The 21391-nt window shown below is 39.6% G+C and overlaps 1 protein-coding gene across 2 annotated transcripts in view; it reads left to right on the forward strand.

The window, feature by feature from the left end:
- INTS12 (integrator complex subunit 12) overlaps nt 1-12359 on the forward strand; it is a 35342-nt gene extending 22983 nt beyond the window's left edge. The window contains exons 3-7 of one of the 2 annotated variants that reach the window (XM_089680514.1): nt 3761-3904; nt 6081-6268; nt 8247-8427; nt 9351-9506; nt 10928-12359. In XM_089680514.1, coding sequence (XP_089536640.1) covers nt 3761-3904; nt 6081-6268; nt 8247-8427; nt 9351-9506; nt 10928-11512 — 1254 coding nt within the window. In that variant the 3' untranslated portion in view covers nt 11513-12359. The remainder of the gene's footprint in view (nt 1-3760; nt 3905-6080; nt 6269-8246; nt 8428-9350; nt 9507-10927) is intronic. The other variant, XM_089680515.1, reaches the window with a different exon arrangement.
- Nucleotides 12360-21391: the final 9032 nt, after the last annotated feature.

Consider the following 21391-nt stretch of genomic DNA (forward strand, 5'->3'; position numbering starts at 1 on the left):
ACATATAAAAATAGGATTATGATATTTGCAAATCATTGCATTCTGGTTTTTATGTAGATTTTACTCAGGGTCCCAACTTTTTTGGAATTGGGGTTTTTTGTTTACTTTTTAAAAGACCGTAGCTCCTCTTTAAATTTTAAGCTACATGAGGACATGGACTGATGTGAATGTACAAAAATGTAAAGCACTGTGGAAATTGTAGGCGCTATATACATAATGGTAGTAATAATAATAATGATGATAATAATAATAACAGTACAAATGAATCTTTGGCATTTAAAGCAGAATGAAACTCCACTACATTTTTTTTAATGGCCCCCGAGGAGGCTTATGTCATAATGTGCTAGTATTTAGCACATACTAGCATATTATGGCAAACATACCTATCAAACAAAGCCCTCCAGCGCTGCAGGGTCAGCATTTTAAATGGTCCCAGATGCTTCCATCTTTGCCCAGTCTACCTTCCAGGTTTGCTCTGTTTGGCTGCAGGAATGAACGGACTGCAATGATGTCACTCCCACGCATGCACACATCACTTAAAGGATGAGTTCACCTTTAAAAAAAAAGGAAAAAAGGAAAATGATTTGCAAATAAAAAAAATATGCATTTACAATTTTGTTTTTTTAATCAGAAGCCTGGAAAGCATTGCACCTCAATCAGCAGATCACTGGTGCCATGCATGGCTCTGCAGACTGTCAGTGTAAGTTGTCTGTCCGTACATTGTACGGGCATCCAGTTTCACACTGACAGGAAGAATCCATGAACCACCAGAGCACTCTAAAACACCTTGGTAGTTCATTGAGAACTACAAGCCAACAGTTGCAAAGGATGTCAGTACTTGTAGTTTTCAGATTTAAAGAACTCTGTGAATGAATGATGCAACCATGTGGATGGAGCCCCGTGTGGCTGTGCTGTCTTCAAAAAGTGATAGCTGGTACAGGGAACATCTCCCTGTACTGCTGTCACAGAGAGAGAGGGTATTGACGAGCGGCTACAGGAGCGGAGCATGTTATATGTTCCACGCTAACATGTAACATGTTCCCAAAGGTGAACCTATCCTTTTAATCAAGGCACAGAATGACACAGTAAATGTACTCTGAGCTGCACACGCGTGGCTTAGTGTACATTACTGCTGACAGACAGGGAGAAGCATTTGTGACAGGGTAGACTCTTCTGTTATAATAACCCTGCCTGTCAGCAGTTTTAAAATGTCATGTTTACCTCTGCGTCATAATTCCTATTATGTGTCCCAGTAACGTCCTTTGTGTTCATATACTATATATTACATATGGTTGTTTTGACAGTTTTTTATTTAGTAACAGCAGTAGCAGCTTGGATTCCTCATTAATCCAGTAAAAAGACAGATTAAATATTAAAATATTTTTCTGTTATGTTTTAGATTGTGAACAGTAACCTCCTCATGTCTCATAGTTTGTATGCTTTGGTCTTAAACTGTAAAGATGTTTTTAGACATTTCTTCACAATCAATTTATCCTATAGGAGCTAAGTACTCTAGTATTAACAACTCAACCAAAAAGCCGATTCAGGTTATTTCAGGGAAATGCTAGAATTTATTTTGACACTAAATAAAGTCTTCCTTCAGAAGCAGTAACATCTAGAATTGATATCAATATTAATGTCTATCATAAGAGTCAATTTGAAAAGACTCTAGGGAGTTTTTGATGTAAACCTACAACCACCAGGTATCATGGGAATGCTGCAAGACTTCCTCTAATGCTTTGTGATATGGGGACCCTTTTTGTTACCTTGCTTGGTTGTAGACTGTAAAACTTATTGAAATGAATTATTTTCTCTTAGACTATGAACTTAGTCCAATATTTTAGGTATTCTTTTCTTTCTTTTACTTTGGTTATGATGCTGCTATGTTAAGCATATCACGTCTGTCTGTTCTCATTCACAGCTTGTGTGGAGAATTCAGCTTGTATTGTCTTATTTTCTTCTTTAACATAATCAATAAAAATATTTGAAACATAAAATGGGAAACTAGAATAAAAATAAAATATGTAATTTTTTTGTTGTTGTCTACTGGGACGTTTATGTTTAAATAGTGCATGCTTCAAAATTTAAAGGGTAACTCCACTTTAAGCCCTGGATGCATTTTGAACCACATCTGATTCACATGACGTAACCAAACCTGCTTTCTATGTAGCTGGTTCACATATGTATGAGAATTTAAAAAGAGTCAGGTATGATTTTCAGTCCGGTTCAGGTGTGATTTCTAGTGTCATACAGTTTAGAAATTTGCATCTGAACCGCTGAACAAAATCGCACCGGACTCTTTTTACAAATCGCACTGAAACCGGTCCTGCACAAATGTGAACCCAGTCTAATGGAAAAATGTAGCAAATAAAAAAAAATATAATAATATAGGATACACAATTGCTGCAGAAACCATGTTGTAGTTTAAAGTTCTTCTAAAGTCGAAACTTTTTTTTTTTTTTTTTACCTTTATGCATTCCCTGCATTAAAGTAAACAGTGTTTTACAGATTGCTGTCCTCCCCCACCTCCCTAAATACTTACCTCAATCAATGCAGCTCTGTGCATGGCTAGATCTCTTCTCTCCTCTCTTCCTCTTCACACAGGGAGTTGGACAGCTGCAGTAGCTATTGGCTCCTGCTGTTGTCAATAAAATGATGTGAGGTGGGAGTGGAGCCAAGCCGCACTGTGTGCATCTATGGAGCGTGGCACCATAGACACACACAGCTCGGGAGCGAGCACGCACGGCACTTGTATTGGGGGCATATGGAGAAGAGGAGGAACCAAGATCGCTGGTGGGGGACCCCAGAAGAGGAGCTCTGTGCAAAACCATTGTACAAAGTGGGTGAGTATAACATGTTTATCATTTTAATTTAAAAGAAATTGCCTTTAGTGACATTTAATATTTTAAAAAATTACCTTTCCTTTTCAATCTGCAGCCTCTATCATTTTCTGTAAAATTCAAAGCAACAAGGCAACCTGGAGGTGTTCTGTACACCATTGATGTACAAAACTGTAACCCAAAAGTCAGATTTTAGGCAAATTTGCGTTTTGGAAATTTTGGTGATTTACTTAAATTAGCTCTAAGGGAATGGATACACTGCAGCTTTCCTCGTTAGAACATAGAAAATGCACTAGCTGATTATAATGGGCAGCGCAGTGGCTACATGGTTAGCACTTCTGCCTGGCAGTACTAAGGTCATTGGTTCAAATCCCAACCATGGCACCTCCTGCCTGGAGTTTGCATGTTCTCCCTGTGCCTGCGTGGGTTTCCTCCAGGTACTCCGGTTTCCTACCACACTCCAAAGACATGCTGGTAGGTTAATTGGATCCTGTCTAAAAATTGTCCCTAGTATGTGTATGTATGAATGTGAGTTAGGACCTTCGATTGTACACCCCTTGAGGGTTAGGGATTGATGTGAATGTACAATATATATATGTAAAGTGCTGCGTAAATGTATGGTGCTGTATAAGTACATATAATAAATAAATACATAATGAACCAGTCACTCCATTCAGAATAAGTATGAAATTGTTCTGGTGAAAAAAAAACAGCTATTTCTTCACAACAACAAAAGGTAGTCTTTACTACAAAATTTGTTAAAATCCCTGCAGTATACTTTGATCACCCAGTGGGGATTATTGTTTCTCAACAAAAGTGGAGTTACTCTTTAAATGCATGCCATTATTTGTTATTGGACATGTTATATTTTTCATAGTTATCAGCCACACTTGCCTGATTTTCTATTTGTTATGTTTAAGGATATTGATCCACTTAAAATCACAATACCTAAACCAAAATCAGAAGCCAAAGTAAACACCAGTACTACTAGTAGCAACAACCTAAGCAAACCACTGCCGTCAGAGAAGATTAAGAAGGAAGCTGAGAAGAGATCAGCAGATAAGGTAAAACAATGCTTTTATTGTCTGTTATTAATATAGGTCCTCTATGGGTTTGAAATGCGCTTTAAAACTGAACTTTAGATACATGGTTAAATAAACCGGTGAGATAAATAAATATAAATTATACCTGCCACAGTATTTGTATTTGTGGCCTTCTAGCTTTTCCTTTTACACAAGCCTATCATAAATCCCTGCCAGGTGGATACCCGTTTTCTGCTATTGTTAAACTGTAGAAAGTATAGAGTGGTGTCCTTCCTTCACCACCATCCTGCTGACTAGACAGTATAAAAGCAGATCACTCTGCTCTCTCCTCCTATCAGCATGTCCCTTGTCAGAATCTTTCATGCAGCATGCCCATTCCCCCCCCCCCAAATCTGCCCCTCCCTCTCCCAGTTTGCTGTATATGGGATTGCAAGATGATAATGCCAAGTCCGTTTCATGTAGTTTCACTAGTTGCATTTAAATGTAAATTATTCATCAAAGTAGACCTTGCTGCATCCACTTAATGTCCTTTATATCTTCCTTGGGTTCAACTTTAAAGTAAACTGTCAGGTGGGCAAAAGTGTGCAGCTTAACCTCCCTGGCTGTATTCCCGAGTGTAGCTCGGGGAAAGGTTTCAGTACCACAAGCGGTAACCCCAAGCTACACTTGGACTTCCCATGCGGCGCTGCTCCGCGATCCCTCGATCACTTACCTTGTCCTGTGCTCCCGCGATGTCCCTCCTGCAGTGTCCCCGGCAATGTAATCCGGCGGATGCCGGCATCTGTCGTCTGGGTTCCGTTCCCTGCGAACGTCGGGACGTACGGGGGATGGAACGGCGGGAAATTTGAAAATGACAAAAAGTAACATTCACTAAAATCTCATAGTAAAACATTACTGTATCAAACCATTTCACATACATTTTGTCCCGAGTGCTTTGTCCTGTGCCCTGCCTGCATTTTTACTGTTCCTTCTGCCTGGAAACTGAGAAATGTCCATGGTGTCCAAAAAGCATTCCTTTAGGTCAAAATCAGTTTTAGATCAGCTAGAGAACAGCGATAGTAAATCAGAACCACTTGCAGAATTGAATGATAATGATTCGTGGGGAAATTCGTCGTCACACACCCAAATCGATTTTGCGACTTTGCTCAGTGATGTGCGAACTTGGCGCTATATTTCAAATTTCAGTGTTTTTGGTTTGATTATATTATTGAATTAAATTTATTATTATTATATTATTATTTTTTATGAATATTTATTAAATTATAATTTATGATTTCGTGTTTCAAGTTTTATCCTACCCGGGATGTTTACTAGACTCTTGTTCGGACAGATTTCAGCGAGTTATTCCTAAAAATTACAGGCCTACAATAAAAAAAAAACATATTTCCATGCAAAAAAAGGTACCACTTTGAGCACAGAAACATGGACATAATCCGACTGCTAGGGAGGTTAATAGAAATGATGACTGTAAGCATGTTTGTTAATCTTTGGGTAGTTTTCTGATAGTTTACAGAGCCCCTGGAATCTGGGCACACACTTTACACTGAGTGTTAATTAATGGATGTATATCTATGTCCATATGTCCTATGAGCAATCAAAAGGTCAGGGTATGAGAAAGACTTCCACAATGGACCCTTGTATAGCAGGGGGTAGGCTTAGTTCAGTTGAGGACAAACAAACCTGCTTGAAAACCCTACAGGGTGCTGCATTTTTCATGCTGTTATGTCAGTAGTGCTCACGAAAATGTATAATATGTTTGTGATTTCTATTTATACTTTTTTAATCATAGGTTATTGTCATCACCATAGTGATGAATAGCTAACACTAATTTAAATGTCTTTTATGTTTGTGAAGTCTGAAGCAGCAAAATATGGAATGTTTGACACAGTTCACACCAATTGAGTACTTCCTATTATATTTTTGAGGGATATATTCCATAGGCAAATCCAATATCCTGTTTCTGGGCTCACACTTAAAGCATTTGCTTAGGTTTCCCAAAAGGTGGCTAATAATAAGAAATGTTCTGCTATATGCAATTAACTGACTGCTTACACATGGGAACTATTCAATTCTGTCACATATTTTCACCCAGGATTTACACATTTTTTTTCCCCAGATAAATCCAAGCAGAAAAATATGTGAATCTGAGTTAACACCATTCTCATCCTTGTTTTTTTGTATGTGTTTGTGGGGGTAGATGAAGTTGGATATTGGTGATGCTGTCGATTTACCAAAGAAACCTCGTTTGGAGAAGCTAGAAGCTCGCTCCTCCCCAAACCCAGCACAGCCCAGCAAGGACCTGCCTATTCCTGATCTGTCTAGTTTTGATGAAACTAATGCTGATGACTTTGCCATGGAGATGGGTCTTGCCTGTGTGGTCTGTCGGTAGGTGGTCATTGCCTTTTACTTGTTCTATACACCAGTAATTAAAAATGCCATTGTATTACATTTTTATGAGCATATATTAGGACTGTTGATCTTATTGCAAACAGCTCTGCTATAATGTATGTCAAAACAAGCAATCTGCTTAAGGCTTCATGCACACTGGACGTTTTGTCAGCTGCTGCTAGGAGCGTCTGGCGCTCTTTTTTTCCTGCCTTTAAACGTCCCTGCATGTTAGCCTGTGGGGTTGATTTACTAAAGGCAAATAATCTGTGCACTGCAAGTGCAGTTGCTCTAGATCTGAAGGGAAGCTCTGCTGATTTCTATCATCCAATCATGTGCAAGTAAAAATGCTGTTTTTTCTATTTTCCTTGCATGTGATTGGGTATTTTTTGCAAAGTGAAGCTTTTCCTCATTTACTAAGCTCTGGAGCAACTGCACTTTAAATGCACAGTATATTTACCTTTAGCAAATCAACCCCTATGTGTCAATGCACACATAGGTTTTTAGAGGAGTTAAGAGGCGAGAAAAACTCCCACTGCCAGCGCTTTCAGGAGCGGCAGAGTTTTGGCAGAAAAAAAGCGCTTGACGCTTCTAAACACACATTAACACTAGATGCATGTAGTGCTTGAGCGTTAATTAATTTCAATGGCAAGAATACATTTTTATTTTGGCCTGTTAAATAAATTAACGCCCAAGTGCTTGACGCCTGTAAATGCACCTAAACGAGTTACACACTTTTACAAGCATTAAGCGACAAGTTTTTTCTGCCAAAATCCTGCTGCCAGGAGGAAAGCAAGGAGAGTTGGCAAAACATCCTGTGTGCATGAGCCCTAAAACATCTAACAATTTAGTATGTCAAGAACAGAAAGCTCACCTTTCTTCAATCCCCTTTTCCTTATTAATTCCTGTGTTGCATACTTCAGTATTTAATATTTTGCATACAAGGCTAATTCTTAGATTCTGCCCATTTTAAAGGATAAGTTCACTTTTTTGACAAAAATAATAAATGCATATTTTTTTTGCAGGTAAAAAAATGTGCATTTATTATTTTTATCTACAGGAGCCTGGAAAGCATTGCACCAGCGATCAGTAGATTACTGATGTCATGCAGGTCTCCAGCATACCTGTCAGAATATCTGCTTGCCGTACGGGATGTACGAGCAAGCAGATATTCTGACAGGAAGCTTCAGCGAACTACCAAGTTGCTCCACAGCGCCGTGGTAGTTAATTGAAAGCTAAAAGCCGACAGCCGCTAAGGCTGGAGCCCTGCACGGCCATGCTGTTTTTAAATCTATGTACTATCTCCCCTTCCTCTGACAGATAGTATGGGGAAGCTTCTCCCCGTACTATCTGTCAGAGGAAAGGGAGATAGTACGGGGAGAAGTTTTTAGGGTGAAACATGTAACATGTTCCCATAGGTGAGCTTATCCTTTAAAGTAAAACTAAACTTTTACTAAAGAATACTTGGTTTTGTATAGTATTGTTGCTGAAACAGCATTGTATTATTTTTTGTTAAAAAAATAGTTTTCCTCTTACTTTATATGTGTTTTCTCTCGCTGTTTTGTGCATACCCTGTAGACTAGTTCTATGAACATCGTGTGGAAGTGTGCACCCTCCAATAGCAGCTGAGTGTCACATTTGTACTACGAAGACTACGACAGTTCACCAGCACACTGTGCTTTGGTATGGCTGTAATTCAAATTGTGAGCACACTGGAACAGTGCTGCTGAACTGATTAAGCCTTGTCAAACAAGGACATAAAGTATCTGTGAATACATTTTGCTGGTATGATTTGATAGATAGATAGATAGATAGATAGATAGATAGATAGATAGATAGATAGATTGATTAAACTGTCTGACATTATAGAAACACGTGCAACAATGTAATTGATTTGTGTTTTTGTTTTAGATACAATTTAATAATATTCTGATATCAAAGGCTTTTTGGAACTTCAGATGTTTATTTTTAATTCCAGACAAATGACTGTGTTTTCTGGTAACCAGCTTGTGGAATGCCAAGAGTGCCACAACCTCTATCATCAGGATTGCCACAAACCTCAAGTCACAGATAAGGATGTGAATGACCCTCGCCTGGTTTGGTACTGTGCCCGCTGTACTAGGCAGATGAAAAGAATGGTGAGGATCCCTGCTCTTCAGGTGTTTTCCTTTATAAAGATCACAGTTTCTGCTATACCAGTAACTGATTTTTGTACATGAAATGCAGCAAAGTGTACGGGCTTATGCATTGCTTAATGGATCACTATGGGTAGTAGTGGATACTAAGAAATCATGTTAGAAGTTATATGATTCATGGACCTGAAAGGATGCATGCACTTTAAGGCACTATGAACTTTTCCTTTCTACTGCATTTCCTGACTTAAACCCACTCTTTCCAGTTGCATCAACCTAGTGGCTGGAGCACCTATTGTTTGTTTACTTCCCTACCTGAATATCTTTACACTATGGCTTACAGTAGCTCCCCACAGACTTTTGTGGGAATACTCCTTTAGCACCTCCAGCCTTGGAAGATGATGCCAAAGGAATTCTATGAAGACTTACTGTGCAGATACAGCATATTAAAGATGTTCATGTCGAGATGATAAACAAACCCTGCAGGTCATGACTGCAGGTTCAAAGTAAGAATGCATTTAGGAAGGGAAAGGATGACACAAGTGTCTCCTTAGCATCTGGCTAGCTAAAGGACACACCCACAAACAGGGAGGCATGGACAGTGACCTGAGAACCCACTGGAAGAAAGGATCATTTTTAAGGACATGGACAAAGACAAGGTTTTAATATCGCTTTAAAGTTCACTTCTCCTTCTACTTTTCATTTTTCAGCTCTAATATCTTCAGTTTATAGACATGGATTTAATTCCAACTCTATAGATGCTTTCTAGATAAGAAAATATAACATAATTTTATTTAGCATAATTGCCTAGCTAAACAAATATTTGCTTGCTAATAGTTTATTTTTCCATGTAAGAAAATTAGGTTAGTAGATGTTTAAAAACACACACAGTTTAGAGATCTTTGGCTAAATTTATTTTATATACTAATTCCTTTTCTTTCCACCTACAGGCACTAAAAAATCAGAAGCCAACACAGAAGCCTGCCTCTTCTATAGCATCGGCAGCAATACCAGTTGTAAAGGACACATCCACCATCAAGCCTGAACTGAAGCCTAAGCCAGATTCTTCAACTTCCTTCCTAGCTTTTAAGAGATCTGAAGTTAAGGTATTGCATTACTTGACATCTGCACTCCTCTCCTGCATGTTTTCTTAACAGATGTAAATTAGACAAGAGGCACAGTAAAACATTTTTTTAAAGTTATTTTATTTACAGCAAATAATATATTTCAGTTTAAAGTGAAAGCTTGACTTGTGTGTTAGACACATTTATGGCAGATTTCAGGGGGAAATGTAGGTCTGCCCGTCCATTATTTTGAACATTGGGCATTTATAAAACGGATTTCTATTCAGCCCAAGAATATTTGTAGAATGCACAATCTGGCCCACATACTGAAAAGTCTGGAGACCCCTGGCTTAGATGATTGTCTTTAATGCATGCAGTTTTGGAAGCATCATGCAATGTGGAGAGTATATGTAGTATACCACACAATTCCCTAAACTCCATTAGTAATGGGGGACGTTTACAGGTGCAAAGCTTGGGGTGTGTGTTATTTTCTTAACTATACACACTTCAGTGATACGAACTTGCAGGCTTTTTGAGTAATAAAGGAAATATAATATCAGTGAGTAGCCAACCTGTATACACAGAGTTTTCCACAGTGTGCCAAGAGTGTGAACTGTGGATGGTCACTGTCCCCCTTCAATTTCATGTTTTCCGTTCGTTATTAATGCTGTTTCAAGCAGACACAATTTGTCAAAGGATCAATGAACCATCTGGCAAGCACTGTTTTGTTTAGAGAGAGATAACAGCAGACAAAGCTAGATTATGTGCGCTGAGTAAACATTTTTGTATTTTCATTGTCAATATTATTCTATTTCCCAGAGAGAGCGTTCCCTTCTTTTATCTAAATTATTGTTGGATACCTGTTTTGGAAATGATTATTACATCTGATTGGTGAAAATGAGGTGGACAGTGGGGAGCCCAACAAGTAATGCCAGGCTGCCAGTGTTAAAATGAATGTCTGGGCAAAATATAAATCATATTTTGTATATGTCTGCAATGCATATACATTTCTTTATGTTTTGTCTCTTTAAAAATGATGCAAGTAAAGAAAAATACCTGTTGGTCCTGACAAATGTCCAGTGAGTGCCTACCTTCCTGTAGTGAGCTGGCAATGCTTCCTCTGCTGCACTGAAATCTCAGGTAGCTTTCTCAGCTCTGCCCAGCTCTCCTTTTGATGAACGACATACCATATCCTGCTCTTCTTGCCTCCATAATATAGGGGTTGGGGTGGTTCAGTAGTTCAGCAGGGGAAAACTGAAATGGGACTGCTTGCATTTTCAGTGCAGCAGGTGGTTAGCCCACTACAGGACGTTAGGTGGTTACTAGATTTCTGGCAGATTAGTAGGTATTTTTCTGTACTTTAACCTATAATTTGTAATTGTTATATTAGTGCAGTAATGTATAAGGATTTACATATGATATATGGTCAGTTTCTCTGACACATCTGTTGTCTCTTCATGTAGGTCTCCTCTACAACCTCTGGAAATTCCTCCAACTCTGGGTCGTCATCTTCTGCTGCAAGTGGTCTTACTGGCTGGGCAGCATTCGGAGCCAAGACTGCCAGTGCAGTGCCAGTAACCTCAAAGCTTGGAAGCTCAGTACAGACTACTAGTGGTAAACCTCCCACGTTATCTTCAGGTCAGAAAACATTGGGTTCAACTGGCCCAGCACCTATAAAGTCAGGCTCTGCATCTAAGCCAGGATCAGGCAACAGCAACACAAGCTCTTTACCACTAAAGCCTCTACCACCACTCGTTCTGGGAAAGACCAGCCTCAGCCGTTCTATGAGTAGTGACAATGTCAGCAAAACAGGCCTGCCTAGTCCAAGCATTGGTTCATCTGGAAACAATTTGAGCAATCAGATGGGCAATAATGGAGGGGGAAGCTCTGCAGGAAGCAGTGGGAGCTCTAGTAGCAAGGCAGCTGTAGATCCCAGCACACAGCAGTCTGGAGCCAAGGGTCCTACTTCTCAAGATTTACAGTTAACTGCCATGAAGCGACTTCAGATGGTGAAAAAGAAAGCTGCACAGAAGAAACTAAAGAAGTGATCACATACACTACTGACCGTAGAGCTGCTGTATGCAAAGTTTTGAGTAGCGTTATAGAAGTGCTCAAATATACCAAGAGACAGTGTAATAGCCGACTGCAATTATATATTCTTCCTACTGAATATATAATTAGAAAGGTTATTGTTTCTTAAGGTTTATTTGCAGGGTATATTTTTTTAAAATGTATGAAAAAAAATCTGTGAACTTTTTTTAGTAAAGTGTCTGAAATCTGAACTGCCAATGCTGTTTCCCAAAGCAACCAGATTCAAAACTGCAATGGAAAAATCAGCATCAGGCCTCCTGTACACTTCTGCTCCTAAACATGAGTTTAGGAGCTTTAGGCGTGTTTTTTTTTTTTTTTGCTAAAGCCCCTGAACTTAACTCAATAAAAGCCTATGTGTCTATGCACACATATGCTTTTATCTGTGTTAGCAGCAGCAGAGAGTATGGGCAGTTAAACGTCCCTCTCCTGTGCACAGGTTGCGTTAAGGAGCGTGATGTTTTGGCCAAAAAGAACTCCAGACGTGGCAAAAATATGTGTAAACATGCTTAAGTAGTAGCTGCATTTAGCTCTTGGGCATTTATTCATTTCAATGGCAAGTACTCTGGCCAAGCACTAAATGCTGCTAAACATGCTACTGCATTTACACGTGTTTTTGGTGCGTTTAGTGATTTTCTGCTGCCAGTAGAGTTAACATCTACAGCAGTTCCAGTGTACATATCGCCTTAGAGATTGAGCATTTAAATCTGATTAGTTTGGATTGGTAATATAAAATGACATGTTCTAGGAATGCTGTTTCTCTGTTGTACTGATCTGTAATACACATTAAAACCACTTTTTGTATAACCTGTTTTCATCCTTATTATAAATGCAGCTACTGAACTAATACAATTCAAGTTGTTTGTTTTTTTTTACTGCTGCAATTTCTATATATGTTTTATTTTCATTTAGTGCTTTACATATTCTACTATTGTTTTGCTGCGTTATGTGAAGATAAAGGAAAACTAAAGACATGCCTTTAGGTGTAAAATGTTAATCTCAACATATGATATGGCTCAAATTCAGCATGGAAGACCTGGAGTTTGGGAATGACAATCATTTTTTGGTCTGTTTCTGTTCCATGACAAAGTATATTTGATGTCTTCCAGCACATAGCAGCGACAGTTTGTCTACTCATGTAAATCTTTTTTAAGTTTGTTTCTTTTACATTTTGACAACTGAACACAAAAGAGACAGACAGGTAGATGACATGCAGATAATTTATCTCAATGTGGAAGCTAAAGGGAAAGAAGGCCTCTTCCACTCTTGCTTTGCAAATACACTCACCGACCACTTTATTAGGTACACCTGTTCAATTGCTTGGTAACACAAATTGCTAAGCCAATTGCATTGTAGCAACTCAATGCATTTAGACGTGGTGAAGATGACTTGCTGAAGTTCAAATAAGCATCAGAATGGGGAAGAAAGGAAGGCGGGGGGGAGCCTAAACATGGCGCCGACAGGGTGCTCATGGTGAAAGCACTGTAACATTCAAGCCCCTGTGACCCGCCAGTGACCGGTATGCCCGGGGAGATGTGAGCTCCTGGGGTGCCTTAGACTGCCTTACCGTCCCACCCTGGAGTGTCCGACCTGGCAGAGGTGCAAGCCGTCAGCTTGAGGTGGCGGTGTGGACGGAGGACAGAGTGTTGGGTGCCGGTATGTGAGGAGGTGGACCTCACTGAGAAACGGAGCATGGGATGCCGGGAGGCCGTGTGGCGGTTGTGGAGAGTAACCGAGAGGTCTGGATGTCACAAGTGAAGGAGAGCTTGCTTACCCATCCCAGAAATAAGCAGGATCTAGAGACCCACGGAAGGTGATCCCCCAAACAGTGACTGCCACAGATCATCCCATCTTTGGATCCCCTCGAGTGCTTCAGGGGAGTAGGAAGGACATATGACGGACTACTGTGGATGGTGAGTCACAAAGTTATATGGTTTAAATTTGTCTTAGGATCTTTTGGGGGGCTTAGAAGGAGTGAATGCAGAGATAGGGGAGAAGAAAGAGAAAGAAGGAAAAAAAAAAGAACAAAAAAGGGACTACAGAGATTCTCTGGGAAGAAATTGATGGATGGTTATATAGGACTACCTTTGTGACACTAGCCTAGGCATGCTATAACCTTAATATGTTGCGCAGAAGTAACCTTCCTATTTTGAAATTAAAAAAGATAGAGAAAGTACATTATTACCATGAAGGGTAAAGCTGGGAATGTGCAGAGGGCCAAACCCAAAGGGTGCACAAACGCTAACCAAAATTGAGATTGGAGCTGTCTATAAAACAAGAGCTCTCAGTAATACTTAAAGACCTGGGGCAAGTGTTGTCACTGAGGAAAAATTAGATAAACATGCTCCGGTAATAACCAACCTGGAAAAACAGTTGGAGGAGATGCGATAGGAGCAAAGGAGACTGCTATATAAATTAGAAGCTCAAGAGAACAGAGATAGAAGGAGCAATCTGACAATACATGGTTTACCTGAGACTCCACAAGAAGAAGATCTGGTGGAAATAACAAGGAAAATGTTTAATACAATTTTGGATAGACCAGTTACAGAGCACCTGAAAATAGAGTACATAGAATAGGAAGACCCCAGGGAACTGTGAGCGGAAAGCCCAGAGATGTGATTGTACGATTTCACTATTATAAAGATAGAGTGGACTTGTGGAAGAAGATAAGCGGGAGACCAGTAATAAAATATGAAGATACAAGTTTGCAGATTTTCGTAGATATATTATCAGAAACACTGGCCAGAAGGAGACTGTTGAAACCACTACTAGAACAAAGAACTAGTTCCCAGAAGATTTAACAGATGTTTGTGAGAGACTAGAAATACAGAAAATAGATATTCCGGGGTGGGAAGTAGGGGTGGAGAAGAACATGGGAATAGAAAATCAGAATTGGCAGTTAGTTGCTAGAAGGAGAGAACATTAGGATTGAGATGGGTGGAGGGGAGAAGGAGAGAGAGGGAGATGTTGGTGGGTTGTGAGAGGACCTACCACGATGTGTTTTTCTTTCTCTGTCTCCTCTCCTTCCCCCCTTCTCTTTCCTTTTTTAGTTTGAGAATTTTAGAAGAGAGACAGGAAACAGGAGGTCATATTTGCACCTAGACACACGGGCCAGGGATCTGGGGCGTGGTCAGGGTGGGCGGATGTGGTTAGAGCTTCACCACAGTCCAGAATTCACGGTGGATCTAGGGCCACAAATGATTCAAAGGCAAGTTATGAGCCTAGGGGTTATGGGGGGGGGGGGTGGAGGTAGGATATAAGGTGGGGGGAGGGGGGAAGGGTAACTGTGTAGGAATTAGCTCTGTGTTCCTTCGGAGGGATGACGATACTCTCGTAGGAAAAAATAAAATATATATATATATACACACAAAATTAAATGGAGGAGGTTAGTTTTATGACCTATAATATGAACGGGCTGAATAGCCCAGGGAAAAGGCATAAGATTGTTTGAGAATTATAACAACGAACTATTGCAGTAGCATTCTTACAGGAAACCCATTTACAAATGGAAACAAATGTAAAGCTTTATTCTAAGTATCACCCAACCTGGTATTATGCAGGTTCACCAACTAAACATGCTAAGGGTGTGACAATAGGTATAGCAAAACATATAAGATTTAAACTGGAAGATAAAGTGGTTGATCCTGAGGGGCGATTCTTGTTTCTGAAGGTGAGACTACAAGAAATAGAGTGTACATTGGTAAATATGTATTTCCCGAATAGAAACCCAATGACCCATTTAAAAAACATACTGAGAAGGTTGATGGATTTCAAAACGGGCAAATTAATTGTGGCAGGAGATTTTAATTTTTGCATGGATCCTCATATTGATACAACGTCGCATGGGCAGAGAGAAGAAGGCAGCTGTTTGAAATCTATGTGAAAAGTGTTATATCACGGTCAACTATTGAATGTCTGGATGTACTCTAGATTAGACTATATATTGGTAGATTTATGGAGTCAGTGGTTAAAACAAATATAGAAGTTACAACTATATCGGACCATGCTCCTGTCACAAAGAAACCATCATGGGGAAGAGCGCAGGTCGAGGGAAATATGTGGAAACTAAATGAGACACTCCTTCAGGATCAAGAGACGGAATTAAGAATAAAAAAAGAGATTGAACAATATTTTGAAAGAAATGAGACTGAAGGAGTCTCGACGGCCACGGTATGGGAAGCACATAAGGCATACATCAGGGGAATTTTGATAGCGATTGGAGTAAGGGAAAAAAAGGAATGGCAAAAGAAAATTAATACGCTCCTAAGGGAATTATACGAACTAGAACAGTTACATAAAAAGAGAATAAAAAAAGAGATACAGAAGAATATAATAAATAAGAGATCAGAATTATGTAATTTATTGGAGGAAGAAACGAGAAAATTTAATATGATGGCAAGAGAGAGATATCAGTGGGGGGATAAACCTGGTAAATATCTGAGAGCATTGAGAAACAAGAAATCAAGGCATTATATTGAAAAGATCAAAGGTGATGATCGGGAACTGGTCTACTCAAACACCAATATCGCCAATGTATTTAAAAAATATTATAGTAAATTATATAATGTTAAACCGAAGCAGTCAAAAGAGGGGGAAGAAGTAAGAATTAGAAGGAGACAGATGTACTTGAAAGAGGTGATTACTGAGAATGGAAAAGGAACGATTAATCTGTCTAGAAAAACCGATAATGCAGGAGGAAATTCAGGCGGCTTTAAAGAGTACAGTGACGGGGAAGAGCCTGGGGCCAGATGGGTATACTGTGAGATATAAAAAATGTAAAGAATAATTAGTTCTTAAGTTGACTTCATACATGAATACATTAGGACACGGGATGGAAATGAGGGAGGAGTCATTGCAAGCTTATATTACAATCATTCAGAAAGAGGGAAAAGATGGAACTCAATGTGCTAGTTATACAGTATCTCACAGACGTGAGTACACCCCTCACATTTTTGTAAATGCAATTTACAAAATTTTGCAATGTAAAGTAGTGAGTGTACAGCTTGTCTAAACCGCTGGCAACAAAAGTGAGTACACCCCTAAGTGAAAATGTCCAAATTGGGCCATATTAGCCATTTTCACTTCCTGGTGTCGTGTGTTCAATTTGGTGTTATCGCTCTCACTTTCTCATACTGGTCACTGGATGTTCAACATAGCACCTCATGGCAAAGAACTCTCTGGGGATCTGAAAAAAAGAATTGTTGCTCTACATAAAGATGGCCTAGGCCAAGGGTGGGCAAACTGTGCCTCTGCAAGTCATAGCTGTAACTGTCAGTTTTGTAATCTTTGCAATGCCTCATGGGAAATGTAGTTCCACAACAGCTGGAGAGCCGCAGTTTGCCCACCCCTGGCCTAGGCTATAAGAAGATTGCCAAGACCCTGTAACTGAGCTGCAGCACGGTGGCCAAGACCATACAGCGGTTTAACAGGACAGGTTCCACTCAGAGTCATAGTCAACCAAAGAAGTTGAGTGCACATGCTCAGCATCATATCCAGAGGTTGTCTTTGGGAAATAGAAGTATGAGTGCTGCCAGCATTGCTGCAGAGGTTGAATGGGTGGGGGTCAGCCTCTCAGTGGTCTGCATGGTTGTCATCCCAGAAGGAAGACTCTTCTAAAGACGATGCACAAGAAAGCCCACAAACAGTTTGCTAAAGACAAAACCGTTTTACTGGAACCATGTCCTGTGGCCTGATGAGACCAAGATAAACTTATTTGGTTCAGATGGTGTTAAGTGTGTGTGGTGGCACCCAGGTGAGTAATACAAAGACAAGTGTGTCTTGCCTACAGTCAAGCATGGTGGTGGGAGTGTCATGGTTTGGGACTGCATGAGTGCTGATGGCACTGGGGAGCTACAGTTCATTGAGGGAACCATGAATGCCAATGTGTACTGTGGCATACTGAAGCAGAGCATGATCCCCTCCCTTCGGCCACAGGTCAGTATTCCAACATGCTAATGACCCCAAACACACCTCAAAGACGACCACTGCCTTGCTAAAGAAGCTGATGGTAAGGTTGATGGACTGGCCAAGCATGTCTCCAGACCTAAACCCTATTGAGCATCTGTGGGGCATCCTCAAACGGAAGGTGGAGGAGTGCAATTTTGAGGGGACAGCAAATTTACACTGTTATACAAGCTGTACACTCACTACTTTACATTGTAGCAAAGTGTCATTTCTTCAGTGTTGTCACATGAAAAGATATAATAAAATATTTACAAAAATGTGAGGGGTGTACTCACTTCTGTGAGATACTGTAGGCCCATCTCACAGTTAAATACAGATACCAAATTATACGCAAAGGTCCTGGCAAATAGGTTGAAAGACCTAATGCCAGACTGGATTCACCTAGATCAGGTGGGGTTTGTCCCTGGGAGGGAGGTAAGAGATAACGGGCTGAGATCAATATTCCTCATACAAAAAACTAGGAAGGAAAAATCCCCCATCTTGATACTATCAGTAGATGCAGAGAAAGCTTTAGACTGGGACTTTGTTAGACATGTTGAACATTTTGGGAATTGGTCCCAAAATAAGAGAATGGATAGTAAAGTTATATAGCCGACCCTTAGCAGCAGTAAAGGTCAATGGCTCATCAGGGTTTTTCAAGATGTATAATGGGACAAGACAAGGGTGTCCACTCTCGACATTGCTGTTTGTTTTGTCTCTGGAACCTCTCTTAGCAATAATAAGGAATAGTATAGCTTTGAGGGGGATACAGATAGGGGAAATATAACATAAGGTGGTAGCGTATGCTGATGATATGCTATTCTATGTGGTCATTCCTAGGTTGACAGTAGCTAATTTGATGAAAATAAAAAAATACTATGGAGAGCTGTCAAATTTAAAAATTAACCCGGTAAAATCAGAGATTTTAATTCTCAGTGTTTTGATAACTGTAAAGAAAACCTTGTATAGAGAATTCCTGTTCCTATGGAGGGAAAAAGAACTAAAATACTTAGGAATAAAATTGACTTCCTCCCCAAAGAACTTACTGTATATAAAATAAATTATATACCACTAATAAATGAGATTAGGGAGGAACTGAGGAGATTAGCAGCTGGACCCAGATCTTGGATAGGACAAATAAATTTGTTAAAAATGATAATTGTCCTGAAAATATTATATAAATTCCATATGTTACTTATACAGCTTCCGGGAACCTATTTCAATGTAATTAAAAAACTGATACTGAGGTTTATCTGGAAAAATAACAGACCGAGAATAAATTATGAAGTGTTATGTAGAGATAAGGAGAATGGGGGGTTAAATGTGCCTGACTTTAGGAGATACTATTACTCAGTACTACTGTCACATATTTTTGATTGGACACATAATGCACCAAGGAAAAGTTGGGTGAATATAGAAAATACTTTAAGTGGGACACAGTTGAATAGAATGGTGTGGTTGCCGCACCAGCACCGTAAGTTGGCAGACAGCACGAGCACTTACACACGCAATTTAATTAGGGTTTGGGATATAATTCACAAACAGAAGGGATGGGAGTTTAATTCTATACTAAAGCTGTTGGTGGCCTCAGATCTCTTCCCACCAAGGAAAGAAAATATCTCAGGGAAATGGATAAGAAAAGGGGATGTACAGTTAAAAGATATAATGAAAGGAGAAGAAATATGCTCCTTTCAGGAGCTAAAAAATAAGCAGCTGTTTTCTAAGCTAGATGAGTGGTAATATTTTCAATTAAGACACTTTGTTGCAATGCTCCCTAAGCCCCTAAGGACAGTGGTGGACTTTAATCCATTTGAATTGTTTAGTAGAAGTGGGGTACAGAAACATGGTACTTCCCGAATATATAAAATTCTTACCATAAGATCAGAAACTACTCCCCCCTGTATTTGGTAAAATGGGAAAGGGAAATGGGAATAGCACTAGATGTGCATCAGAGAAAGAAAATATATAGATTGGCACAGGGGGATGTAGATATGAAAGTAGTGGAAATGAATTATAAATGTTTAGCTAGGTGGTATATCACACCGAGTGTGGTACATAAGCAACAAGTAGATAAATCACCCATGTGTTGCAGGGGATGTGAGAGTGAGGGCACCCTGGCACATATTTGGTAGGAATGTTCTAAAATACAGAAATATTGGGGGGAAATAATACACCAAATACAGGGAATTACTGAGACTAGTGTCCTGAAAGACCCAGGTATATGTTTATTTCACAAAACAGAGAACACAGTAGAAAAATATAAAAACTCGGTGATATGTCATCTTATAAATGCAGCAAAGGGACTTATTCCTAAATTCTGGCAGAAACAAGAAGTACCGAAAATAAAGGACTGGATATGTAGGGTAGATTATGTGTATAAGATGGAGGAACTCCGCCATTTGGATAAGAGAGATGGAGAGATTTCGAGAAAAGTGGAAAAAATGGGATATATATAGAAAATAATGTAATGGAAGAGATGGAGAAGGAGGAGGAAATTGAGTAATTAAAGAGAGAGAGATGGATTAGGAAGAAGGAGAAGGGAGTCTGGGAGTGGGATTGTTTAAATGAAATTGTCTTTTGTATAAAAAATAATATGATAATTTATGAATGTTAAGTTGAAATATTGAAAATCAATAAAATATTTATTTAAAAAAAATGGAGAAGAAAGGGGATTTAATTGACTTTGAATGTGGTATGGTTGTAGGTGCCAGATGGGCTGGTCTGAGTATTTCAAAAACTGCTGATCTACTGGGATTTTCACGCACAACCATCTGTGAGCGGCAGGTGTGTGGACGAAAATGCCTTGTTGATGTCGGAGGTCACAGGAGAATGGGCAGACTGGTTTGCGAAGATAGAAAGGCAACAGTAACTCAAATAACCACTTGTTAAAACCAAGGTATGCAGAATACAATCTTTGAATACACAACACGTTGAACCGTGAAGCAGATGGGCTACAGCAGCAGAAGACCACACCAGGTGCCACTCCTGTCAGCTAAGAACAGGAAACGAAGGCTACATGTCGCACAGGCTCACCAAAATTGGACAATAGAAGATTGGAAAAACAATGCCTGGTTTGTTGAGTCTCGATTGCCCTAGACATGGTTGTGCGTGAAAGTCCCAGTAGATCAGCAGTTTTTGAAATACTCAGAAAAGCCCATCTGGCATCAACAACCATGCCACATGCAAAGTCATTTAAATCCCCTTTTTTCCCCATTCTGATACTCAGTTTGAACTTCAGCATGTCATCTTCACCATGTCTACATGCCTAAATGCATTGCATTGCTGCCATGTGATTGGCTGATTAGCAATTTGTATTCCCAAGCAATTGACCAGGTGTACCTAGAAAGTGGTCAGTGAGTGTATATATCTATATTATCTCTTCCTAGAAATCAAACAATCTGTGCGTAAGCTTTTACACAGCTGTGACTACAATGTAATGCAAATAGAGATGTTTGTTAAATTTCAGCATACCATAGCCTAATTGGTGCAAGGTGCAAAAGAGATTATTTTAATTGTTCACGTTAGTTGCTACATGACTAGGAAGCATTTACGCCGGCATTAAACTTTCTGATTAGAGGAGGTATTTTAATTATATTCCCAAAAATAAACAATAGCATGCCAAAGCACGAATCTAAAAGTCATCAGTCTACTCCTTACCAGTCACGTTTCTTAAAGAAGCTTGTGCTGAGGGAAATCATAGCCTGCCACTGCTGAGCCCCTGAAAGTGCCATATGTCCACCTGTCTCTGGAGTCATTAAAGTCTTAAGCACAGTAAACACAAGCTGTCTTTCAGTCCATGTGTACAATGGACCATCTTCTGTCGAACGGGCATGCTGGAAAACCAGCAATGGCTGCAAGCGCTGATCAGTGGGACACAATACAGAATACAATGTCTC

The sequence above is a fragment of the Staurois parvus genome, unplaced genomic scaffold (assembly GCF_062004578.1).
Source record: "Staurois parvus isolate SC_StPar_1 unplaced genomic scaffold, SC_StPar_1.0 ptg000244l, whole genome shotgun sequence".
Classification (NCBI taxonomy): domain Eukaryota; kingdom Metazoa; phylum Chordata; class Amphibia; order Anura; family Ranidae; genus Staurois; species Staurois parvus.